Source organism: Phoca vitulina, unplaced genomic scaffold (assembly GCF_004348235.1).
Source record: "Phoca vitulina isolate PV1807 unplaced genomic scaffold, GSC_HSeal_1.0 scaffold20, whole genome shotgun sequence".
In the NCBI taxonomy this organism is placed as follows: Eukaryota; Metazoa; Chordata; class Mammalia; order Carnivora; family Phocidae; genus Phoca; species Phoca vitulina.
Genome location: NW_022589723.1, coordinates 681,759 through 693,052, shown reverse-complemented (window position 1 = coordinate 693,052; position 11,294 = coordinate 681,759). Strand labels below are relative to the sequence as shown.

The 11,294-nt window shown below is 56.2% G+C and overlaps 1 protein-coding gene across 8 annotated transcripts; it reads right to left on the bottom strand.

Annotated features, from left to right (window-relative positions):
- Positions 1 to 1,254: 1,254 nt before the first annotated feature.
- Positions 1,255 to 10,561, bottom strand: NDRG2 (NDRG family member 2). 8 transcript variants are annotated; one of them, XM_032417583.1, is made up of 17 exons: positions 10,390 to 10,561; positions 9,774 to 9,816; positions 8,088 to 8,154; positions 7,283 to 7,363; positions 6,879 to 6,920; positions 6,489 to 6,594; positions 6,134 to 6,254; positions 5,887 to 5,949; positions 4,880 to 4,940; positions 4,585 to 4,671; positions 4,385 to 4,441; positions 4,099 to 4,202; positions 3,619 to 3,663; positions 2,973 to 3,327; positions 2,687 to 2,722; positions 2,482 to 2,533; positions 1,255 to 2,239 (listed from the first exon to the last, which is right to left on the bottom strand). In XM_032417583.1, exons 4-17 carry the CDS (start codon positions 7,355 to 7,357, stop codon positions 2,073 to 2,075), a joined length of 1,371 nt encoding a protein of 456 aa, XP_032273474.1. In that variant the 5' UTR covers positions 7,358 to 7,363; positions 8,088 to 8,154; positions 9,774 to 9,816; positions 10,390 to 10,561; the 3' UTR covers positions 1,255 to 2,072. The 8 variants fall into 8 exon arrangements, with proteins under 8 accessions (XP_032273474.1, XP_032273478.1, XP_032273475.1 ...); XM_032417587.1 differs by lacking the exons at positions 9,774 to 9,816; positions 10,390 to 10,561 and adding an exon at positions 9,111 to 9,204 and having other exon boundaries at positions 2,973 to 3,020; positions 3,276 to 3,327; XM_032417584.1 differs by lacking the exon at positions 9,774 to 9,816.
- Positions 10,562 to 11,294: the final 733 nt, after the last annotated feature.

Genomic DNA, 11,294 nt, shown 5'->3' with positions numbered 1-11,294 from the left:
GCTCCATACCCAGCATGGGGCTTGAACTTGCAATCCCAAGATCAAAAGTCTCAAGCTCTATGGACTGAACCAGCCAAGTGCCCCTCACAAGAGCACCTCTTGCTGGTCAAGGCTGATGCTCGTTGGAGTTCTTTGCCTTTTCCTCATGTTTTGTTTACCTAGGAGCTAGTTGGTCCAGTGATTCCAATTATGCTATTTCTTTTCTTTAGGGTGGCATTTAAGCACTCTTTCCTGCCTGCCCTGCATGTGGTGACCCAACACCCTTGCCATCAATAACTAGCTCTAGAACTCTGCAAGTCACCTACTACCCCTGCCCCCTTCTGATCCTGGCCTACTGCATTTAAAATAGACTCAGTCCTATGAGAGTGATGAAATGCTCAAGAGTCAATAACATATTCCATGCCTCACTTCCATGTCAGTGTGTCAGCACCAGACATCAAGCCACATTAGTCCTCAGCTCAGTTTCATTGAGGAAAGCATGTCATTGTCTGGGGAGGTTCTATAAAGTAATCCAGCAAGTGACCTTGTAATATTCCATCCATGGTACTCTTATCAATAACAATCTAAAGTGCCTTCTCGTTTTTTACTTCTTGTGCCCCAAGAGCCCAAGAATCAGCCTGCAACAGCCACAGAGTATCTGAAGTCCTCTTGATGAGTATTGTGCATACTTGTTGAAAAGCTTCTCAGAGAACCACAAACATAGTCTAATGAACACCCTGAATTCTTGGATTCATGGGGGAGGAAGACCCCTTAGAGGAAATCCTCCTTTGTGCTGTTACTCTCCTGAAGGAGTCTTCAGATTGGGACCAACTATGAGCAACCCAACCTCTCTAGTCACCGTGTGAGGCCTGGTCTACTCATTGCAATGAACCATCTAAAATGGAATCTAGGTGCTCCCTAGGGAGGATTCTGCAGGAAGGTGATCACAAGATGTCCTTGGACACTTAAGTCAGCATTCTATACTTCCTTCTTAAGATCATGATGTTGGTGCCATCTCTGAAATCCTACGGCATTTCTCAAGGATCCATAACTAGTAAGGAAGTCTTGTAAGACCTAAGTAGCTCCTCTCTTCCCCAAACTTGGAAATACTATCAATATCAAGGACAATACCATCCTATTGGAATAGGGGCCCTTGACTATGTGGTCACATTCTGTGAAGTATCCAGGCCATATCTGAGAAGAGAATGTGAGCTGGATGGGGGAGGTTGGGAAAAGGGGCACGATGCAGGCATACTCAGACAAAGAAGACTGGTGCTCAGTTCCTCTACAGTTTATTGTTACAGCAGAAGCTGTGGGACACAGGAAGGCACCCTCCACACATAACACAGTGTGGGCAGAGCCCCAAGATAGCCCTTCCCACCCCTATGCCAAGCCCCAAGCAGCCCTGCCCCAGCTTAGCTCCCTCCCCCTCCCACTCTAGACACACACTGTCTAGACAGCTACCAAAGTTAGTGCAGCCAATGGCCCCAGGCCCCTTCCTATTGCCCCAGCTCCAGTCCTTCCCTCGTACTTGTTCATTGCCCACCACTTCCCATTCCAACTTCCATTTCACACACCGGATGTTTCTATCCCACCCTGAGGACCACTAACCCACCAGCAAGCCTCCTCTGACACACATTCATTTAGGCCCATATTCTTCAGAGATCTGAAGGGTTAATGAAAAGCCATATCAGCTTTGGTGAATGGAGTCCCAGCCCCAAGTCCCCTACAATGGGATAAGTAGGGAGAGTCTGATGGAGGCACCATGGGGCAACTACAACAACCTCTTATCCCTTATCTATGGACACCTAGATTAGGGAGAGGGGACACAGGCCCTCTCCACCTTAACACCAAAATGAGGGAGAGGGATAATTTAGGGGTCTGGGTCCCTAAGAGATATTAGAACATCTCTCCCAGGATCTGAGGGGAATCACAGGTTAGAGGTCAAGGTTAGGGTTGCAATCAAAGATCAAGGTCATCTCCCCACATGATCTGCCCATCTTCCCTTCCTCTGGCCCAGTGCCCTATGCACCTCCCAGGTTAGTGCTGGGGGAGGTGAGGGCTGGGTCCTACACCAGGGCAACAAAAGTCATTCAACAGGAGACCTCCATGGTATGCCCCGGGGGCCCTGAAGGGAGAGTCCCAGACTCGCTGCTCTGGGACAGGGTGCGAGAGCGGGACCGGTTGCCATCAATGGACGCTGCACTGGTCAGGGAGGCTGTGCGCGATCGGGACAGGCGAGTCATGCAGGATGAGGCCACTGTGGAGACAGAAGCATAAGCAGGCAGGTAGAGAAGAGGTGGGAAAGAGAGGCTGGCAACTCCGAGTGGGGAGACGAGAGTGACAAATGGGGCTGGCGGCGGGGAGGGGGTCAGTGATTTGGCAGACAGTGGTAAGTCCCAGAACTAGCCTGAAATGGTTCCTCCCCCTCAGTGCCCATCCCTCCGACTGTGCAGCAATCTCTTGCTTGCTCTCATGATAGCCTCTGACCCCCATACTCACTGTAGCCCATGCCTTGCAGGAAGTACTTGAAGGCCTCGGTCAGCTTGCCTGGCTGTGGAAGTAAGATGAGCAGAGGGGGACAGTGAGATGAGGTGCGAAGCTGAGCTGGAGCCCAAGGCCATGGCGGGTTGGGGGTGGGGTGAGAGGAAAAGTGTATAGTTCAGTGCCATTAATATCCCATCTCATAGAGGACAGTGGTACTCACCTGAGTCAGCTGGGGCTGACCTCCAGAGTCGGCCATCTGTCCAGGAGATGGGGACAGCCATCCAGAAGAAGTGATACAGATATAAATACAAGCAGCCATGCCAAGAGATAGGAAAGGGTCTCTCTTCCCTAGCTTCCCCACTCCAGGCCCTAAGGGTTTGTTTTCTTTATCCACCCCACTTCTTCCTATGCAGGACCTTGAAGGCCTAGAAGTTGAATCTAAAGAGGATCTATGGCTCCGGACAGGGGGCCAGGAGTCAGGCAGCGCCTGGAGTAGGGTTACTGACCTTGAGAAAAGAGGTCTGGGTGGGGTCCAGCTTTGAGTTACACTCCACCTGGTGTAAGCAGGAGGCTGAATGAATGACGTTATACTCCCTGCGACCTCTCCCCTCCAAGGGACCCAGGGACCCAGATCCCAGTTCCTTTCCCATCAGCCCCATACCCATTTTGTTCTTACCAGGAATCAACCTCTTAGGCCCCACGGTCGCTCTCCCAGTTCCAAACAGAGCTTGCCTCTTGGCAAGATACCCCTCTGACCACCACCCGAGGACTCCAACCCTCCCTCGCCCACCCCAAAATTCTCTACTGACCACTGCATCTTCATGGGGTGCTTGATCTCCTACCACCAGCATCACAGGGCACCTACAGGCACAGCGTCAGGGAGAAGATGGTGAGCCCCTGCTATTCTCCCACCAGCCTCCCAGAACAGCAGCTGGAAAATGTTCGCCTCCAAAGAGTAAACAGTCTTCTGAACCCCTTGACCCTTCCAGGACAACCCAAAAGGGGAAGACTAGAAGGTGGGATTTGCTTCATGGGATAGGGTGGGAGGTGACGAGAAAATTCCCTATTAAAAGACTTTCCTTCTTCTAAAGAATGTAAGCACCTAGGCAAGATCCAGGGAGAGAGGCAAAGCTTTAGCTCTTAAAGTCTTACTTGAGGGTCACAGCACCTCCACGCTCAAGGTTCAGGTCTCGGCGGCTAGAAAGGGGTTCAAAGAAGAGCAGGAATTTTAGGCAGGCCATGCTATCCATCTGGATGGAAGCCATCTCCTCCCTGAGGAAGTGGTCTTCCTCCCAAAAATTATAGTCAATTATTAATAATTAAAAGTGGGAACCAAAGGGGAAGGTGGCAGGCAGGCCTCAAATCCCTGTGGTCACTTGGACCCCAGGTCCCTGGCCGGAGGGCAGTGAAGGCGGAGGAAAGGAATCCAAAAACCCAAGGGAAGTAAACAAGAAAAAGGGGAACAGCTCCTTACAATTCATCCCACTGGGGATCTGGCCCGCAGCTGCCCCAGTTGCACACCAAACCCTGCCGTCCTTGCTCTGTGCGATTCCCAGACTTCCCTCTCCTCCTCGCCTCCCCGTGACCCACACCTTTCTCTCCCGTGTGCACGCACACACGCCACGCACTCACTTGTTGTAGCTGTTCCAGTACAGTTCAATGTTCTCCAGGTTGGGTGCGTGTGTAATGATATTTCTGTACTTTTGTATCAACTCCGAATTTCCAGACAGCTCCTCCTGAAGGAAAGCCAAGGGAGAGACGGGGTTGAGAAAAGAAGTCACCAATTACTGGATGAGAAGAAGCAAGCCTTCTTCCCTCCCCAGATCCCGTCCCATCTAAGGAAGTCACCCTAAGCATTCAAGCCCCTGCCGGCTCCTGCCGGTCCCCTCCACTTCTTCCACCTTCCACAACCACTTACCTGGCTGAAAAGATGTCCAAGGATCATCTCCGGAATGGAAGAGGTAAGACCTGTTAGCTATGAGAAAAGGACAGATGAGCAAGCTCAGGATACTATGAGGAGAAGAGACCCAGGCTAAAAAGTGACCCATCTTTCCTGTTCCGCTCCCCCTCCCAAGGGGGCCCCCCAACCTAGGCCTCAACACACAGGCCCCTCCGAACCTTGTGGGCTGCCCAATCCATCCAACCCTTGGCATTGGGATCAATGTTGATGAGGACAAGACCCTCGACCGTATCTGGGTGGGTAAGCTGAGGAGTAACAGAAGGAAGGGAAATCAGAGGCTGGGCAGGGTCTTATTCCCTTCCCGCTGAGCTCCAGCCAGTGGGGCTTGCCCCCCACCCTTATACCCAAGTCCTCCCCACAAACACACACTAGCAAACAATATTCTCCTACTCAGTCTGCCAGGGGCCTTAAACCTGCCTTTCCCTTGTCTGGGTTTTTCTTTTAATCTCTTACAGCATATCGTGACAGGACATAGGCCCCAGCTCCGGCACCAACTCCAATGACCGCGGAGAAACTGTGAAAGAGACGCGTGTATCTACTGGGCCCTGCTGTCCGAAACCTGGGCCCTTCAGAATCCTCCTCCTCCCTCCCACGGCCACATGCACAGAGGACAGAACGCAACCCTCCCTGGAGGGGTGCGAGAACGGAAGGTGCCGAGGAGCTAACCGTTGCCACTGGTAGCCAGTGTAGGTCCCCGAAATCTACTGCAGCTCTCTCTTGGGAAGCTAGTGTCTTGAAAGGAAACACCCATCCACCAACCAAACAGACACTGTTTTCCTACATAGCTCTGTGTCCATTTTCAAATCTCAGGAGCTAGTTCAACTTGTTCTGTTTTAGTTCCTGGTTCCTTGTGAGGAACCGGGAGGAAGGGAACTTGAAGCAAGATGGGGAAAAAAAAAAAAGACACAACTTCAGTGAACAATAGGGAGAACGGGGGAAACAGAGCCAACAAGGTGAACCCGAGCTGCCCAGGGCCCGGGTGCCCAGGAAAAGCCGAGCCAGGGCCAGAGCCTGGGAGTCATCAGCTCGCAGCGTGCATACCACGGAGGCTCACCAGGCTTTCCCTTCCTCCTCCCGCTCTCCCTCACACCCGGGGCTCCCGGGCACCAGGTGTGTGTCTGGAGGAGGGGAAGTGGGAGGAAAAGAAACAAGTCTATCTGGCTCCTTGGGATTCTGTCACCTCTCCTCTTCCTCTCTACCTTCCAGATCCAAGAAGCAGGGCCACGCAGAGCCCGCTTCCTTTTCCTGCCTCTTTCCATCAGGACTACTCTGCTGACTCAAGTCCATTTCCAAACCTACCCCTCTTCTTCTCAACAGTCAGGTGGAGGCATGGAGGAGGAAGGATCTATCTAGGCCAGAGACCACAACTTGCCCAGGAACCCCGGGGGACACAGGAGTTCTAAGGGCCCCCTTGTGGCGGGCAGAGGACTCTGGTTTGGAGGGGTTCCCAGGCCTCTCACTTTAAGTACTGCAGGATGCAAGGGATCATGTCCGCAAGCTGGTCCAGAGATGGGTACTGGTATCTAGGACAGAGAAGAACGTTAAGGAAAACACCAAGCTGCCCCCGGTGCTCCGCACTTCAGGGTGCCCTACCCACCCTCTACCAGAGTCTCCACTGTCCCCCCTTTCCTCCTCCCCTGGTCCACTCTTCCCTGCCCCTGCCCTGTGCCGCGAAGCCTCGTGAGGAGGGAGGGAGCTAATTCTCACCCCAAAGGGAACACAGGAGCCCCCTCTTCCATTCCAGGGGCATCCACATGAACCCGCACGAAGTTCTGAATGATTTCCTGCATATCCCCGAACTGAAACAGTGGCTGGAAGCAAGATTTATCTAAAGAGAATCCCCACCATCCCGACAGTAGAATCAGCCAGGGAAAAGCATCCCCAAGTCAGAACCCACCCTCTTTTTTTTTATTATGCCATAGTCAGACCAGGACAGAACTCCCCCTTGAAATGCCACATGGCTCCCTTCCTGCCCGTGATGACCCTTCCCTTCCCTTGGGGTTTTACCCTTCCCACCAGCCTCTTCCCAGAAAGGAGTGGGAGGGGAAGCTCAGGTCCTTACAGTTGAGTCCCACATCGTGGTAGGTGAGTATCGCTGGACGTTTGGGTTTGGGGGTGCCATAGACAGTAAAAGTGACAGAGCCATAAGGTGTCTCCACAGAGTGAGTCTGCAGAAAAACAGGTCACCATCAGGGAGGAGTTAGGCTGAGAGGAAAAAGAGGCAGGGGAAGGACGCCCACAAAAGTCCCACAAAAGTCGGGGAGTTGGGGTGGGGAGGGGCAAAGAGAGGAGACGGGAACAAAGAATTAGAAAAGGAGAGATGGGGAAGGGAAAGGACTGGAATGGAAGGAAAGGGAGCAGAGAGAGGAGAAAGAGCCCGGTAGCAGCCCTCTCCTTACTGGGAGAGAGGAGAAGCCCTCCTCCCGCCCTGGGACTGCCCCCAAGTTGTTACCTGTCCCTGGTCCAGGAGGATTCGGGCAGCTAACTCAGCCTCCTGGAGAGACACACATACACACACACACACACACACACACACACACGAACACACAGAGACACACAGCCATGGAGAGTCACAGATGGAGAGACAGACACAGATAAAGAAAAGTAGGCAAAGAGACCAACCGAGACGAAAGACAGAAAGAGATGACAAAAAGAGACATGGAGAGGATGACGGTTAGTGCAGTGACAGGACAAAGGCCTGGACTCCCGTTGTGGTCTATGGGGGGAGAGACATAGGTATAGGTGGAGAAAACAGGGCTGTGGGTTAGAATGAGATTATGGGTTTGGGAAGGCAGGAGGCGAGGGGGATGCCTGCGGGTCTGGAATTCGGGCCTGGGAGTCAGGGGTACTAATAACCTTGGCCACCTCGGGCGTGTGCCCCGGCAACAGCGGCTTCTCCTCGGTGATCTGCACCTCCCGCAGCTCCGCCATGGTGGCCTGGCAGGATGAGGAAACACCTCGGCTGGGGAGGGGGCCTCCATGCCCGCCCATCTCGTACACCTGGCCTCCTCTCTCAACCCGGGACAGTGCAGGGTGCACAGGGCCCCAGAGCTGAAGACCACATCCGGACCCACACAGAGCCTCTCCTGCCCCCCAGCTCCATGTCCAGGCCGCTGGGAAGGCGAGCTGGTGGCAGAGGACTCAGGATACCACTTCTCTTCCGACTGGCCATCCCCACGGCTGCCCCTCAACACCCACAGCTCCGGACCCCCCTCTCCTATCCTGGATGGAAATACCAGGGTGGGGCAGGAGTGCAGCTCTGGTTTCCCAGGCTATATTTAGGGGCCACCCCACACTCCCAGAGTTAGAAAGGGATGAAACTTGTGGCCCAGTGACTGGGTACTCCAAAGATACTGAGGGGCTGAGTAGTCAGAGTTCACAATTAACTGTGACCTTCAACTAAGCCTCAAGGTCAGCAGCTCAAATGGAAAGGGGCTAAAAATGACCCGAGTACCATGACCAAGAGGGGGAGAGGGAAACAAAAAGAACAAGGGGCACCCGTGTCCAACTGACCCAGTGCTTCCTTTCCTTCCTCCCAAGACTCTCCCTCCCGACTGTGAATAAATTAGCATACATTCAACTTTAGTGGGGCTGGTGAGGAGCAGAACACCTGTGCAGATCGGCAGTTAAGAGCCTGCAGCCTGGGGGTGGGGTCACTTACTGGGCTCCTATTGGCTGGATGCAGTGTGGTTAGGGGTCAGGGTTCTCTCTTCTCCTGGCTCTGGGGTCTGAGAAAACAAGGCAATGAGGTGAATGACATGGGAGACAGACGCTGGGTCTTTTAGGGGCAGAAAGCCTCAGCCAAGATCTAGACTACCTGGGTCACCAACCCTCCCCAGGTCACTAACCCTCCCTAATCTGTACCCCTGAGTCCAATGAACACGTCTTCTCTAGGCTTCAGCTAGAATCAATACAGGCTGGAGGGGCCTGCGGGGCAACATGGAGAGCAGGTATCATCAGTCCAGGCTCGGGGAGGAGAGAAGGAAGTGCTGATGTGGAGGAAAGAGCGTGGCTTGTGTCCGAACCTCTGGATTCTAGTCCCGGCTCTGCTGCTAAGGGTGTGACCTTGGCCCACTCAGTTACTTCCCTTGGCTTCGATTTCCTATTTGCAAACTAGAAGTGGGGACTAGGAGATCCTCAAGATTTTTGACAGCTCTCGAGTGAGATGAGGATAGCTGAGCATGACTGTGTCCCAGTTAAACGTTTTTAAAAACGCAATTTAAAAAGCCTCGTGCCATCGCGTCTCTCCTCCACCCAGTCTCGGTGTGGGTCCCGCGAGCGGAGAAGGGGAGGGAGGGCGGCCCCCACAGTCTCCTCCCAGCCTCCCCGACGACCCGCAAGGGCCGAGCGCCAGCTGGGAAGGGATGGGTAGGACGGCTGGGACCGACCGGGCCCGGCACCCGGGACCTGTCCCTACAAGTCCCAACGCTGTCCGTCCGCGTGGGGACCGACACCCTCGCGCGGCCGGCGAGGAGCGCCCTGGACCCTGGACACAACCTCGCGCACGCCCCAAACACGCCCTGCCGCTCGCGGATCCTCCGCCTTTGTGCGCCGCAGCCCAGCGCCCCCTCCTTGCGGGCCTCTTCCCGCGAGCGGTCAGCTCGGAGGGATTGGGATCCAACCGCCCACCGGCGCGGCTGGCGCCATCCAGGCCCTGCGGCCCCTCGCCCGCCCCTCCCCCTACCTGCTGCCGCCGCGGCCGCTTCCACCTTCACTTGCCTTTGACTCTCCGGCCCGCCCGGCTTGGGCTCCCCACAGACCCGCCCCCGGCCCGCCCCAGCCCGCCCACGGGCCGACAGCTCCCTGCAGATCCGCCCCAGACCCCCCGTAAACACGCCTCCCCTCTACCCCGCCCCAGGCCGTCTGCCGCTCAGGGAGGGGCTGTGCTGGGGGCCCGAGGGGTACTCGAAGGGAAGCAAACTGCGGGGCGCCTCCTCGCTCCGCTCGCGCTCCCCACAACATCCCCCCCGCAACCGGGCTGTAGTGGGGGGTGCTGGGATCCCTTAGTCCTGCGGGGGATCCCCACGCCCGCCCTCAACACCGCCCCCACCCGTGACCTGGATCTGCCTATCGCACTGTGGTTCCTTCCTTCGCCCCCAGACTCAGTAGTGGGGACGAGTAATGGGGAGACGAACCCAGGGTGCTGACACCCCATGATTTCGACTGGGCTCGCGGGTAAACACAGCTAGGTTGAGGAAGGAGGAGGTGGGCGGGGATCGCCGCTGAGGAGGCGAGGGTCTCGCCGGCTGGGAGGGGCAGGTGTGCCAGCACCAAAGGAGCGGGGCAGGGGTGGGGGACCGTCGGGGGCGCAGCAGTTTCAACTTCGGGGTGCCCAGGGTCCTGGTACCTCCTCTCTCTGCTGCGTCCCGACGCCTGCTCTCGGCTGCTCCCTGAGAAGTTGGAAAACAAGGCGGGAGGGGGGGCGGGGAATGCGGGGGGCCGCTATAAATAGAGGGAGATCGCAGGAGAGCGGGGGGGAGAGGATGGCCGACGGGGACTCCCGGGGCAAGGCCCCGGGGGGGGGGGCGGAGGAGGGGCCAGGGACCCCCAGGGGCTCTGACTCTAGGGTAAACAGGCGCGGGGCGGAGTTAACTCTGCGGGGGTGGAGTGGGGGCTTGGGGAGGACGCTGTGTCCCGGGCTGCAACCCAAGAGACCCTGTGGCTTCGGCGCTAACCCCTCCTAGTCCGGCCCAGAGAAGGAGGGTGAGACCAGCTCTGCCCGGCTGAATCTCAGTGCCCAGGCGGTGGTTTCATCAGGGACTGCTGCGTGTCCCTCTCAGGGCCTGGGGTGGGTTTGCCGTCCTAGACTCCTCACTCACCCTGTCCTACCCCCCCCCCCGGTAGATGCACCCTCCCTGTGCCCCTAGAGGAAGCCCGCCTGGAATGGGATAGTTGGGGGGGGGTTCCCGTGGGGTTCCGAAGTTGTCTTAGGCACAAGGAAACCAGATTGAATTTCTCCCCACCTGCACCCTTCCAGCGCCGCCTCCCCACCAGGGTCCTCACTCCATCTTCCTTCAGCCTGGTTCCTGGGTTACCGTTTCGGGGGCTGGGCGGCAGGCCAGTTCGGAACAATGGCCAATGGAACTGGAGCTGCCAGCGGCAACAGCAGCACAGACTGCCGCCCCAAGACCCCCAAATAGCCCTCCCCCCTCCTGCCTGGGAACCACCCCCCACCACCACCCTCACCACCCACAACCCCCTCCCATCCAAGGAACATCAATGCCCCTTTCATCCCCACTTGGCAGGGTCTATTGGAAAGAAGGAGGGGCCAAGAGGGAGGAGGGGACCCAGAGTAGGAGAACTGGTCAGGATTAAACCTGGCTTTCAACAGCCTCACATCTAAAGGACCCCCGTACCTTCGCCCAATTTGGAGCACCGAAGTTTTCCTCAGTTCCCTTCCCCCACTCTCTTCATAACTGTTTCCCTCAGAAACTGGCCCAGAAGCTGCGCACCCTGGCAGCTTGCCTAGTCCCCTCTCCCCTCTGGATGCCAGTTTAACACTCTGCTGGACGAGGAGAAGCCTGCCGGCATGCTTTCATCTAGGATCATAGATGCTGTGTAGGACAGGAGAGAGATCTCACCAGCCCTCCTGGAGCTGGGGAAGGAAGAACGCCCAGAGCAAGAGTTTCTGCCTTGCCTGCCTGCCGCAATCTCTGATGTGTCTAAAGTAGTCTTACTTGGAGTGGGGGAGGGAGGGACCTGGAGGTTCCAGCATCTAAATTCGTCTCTGGGTCAGGATGACTCAGGGGGAACCTGATAAGGGGCCTAGGCAGGGGCGTGTGGCGGGCAGGAGGTGGGAAATTTCCATTGGGATCTGTTTGCTTCGGCGGCTTAGGGGTCTCAGCCTCCCAGAGGCAGAAATGAGGCA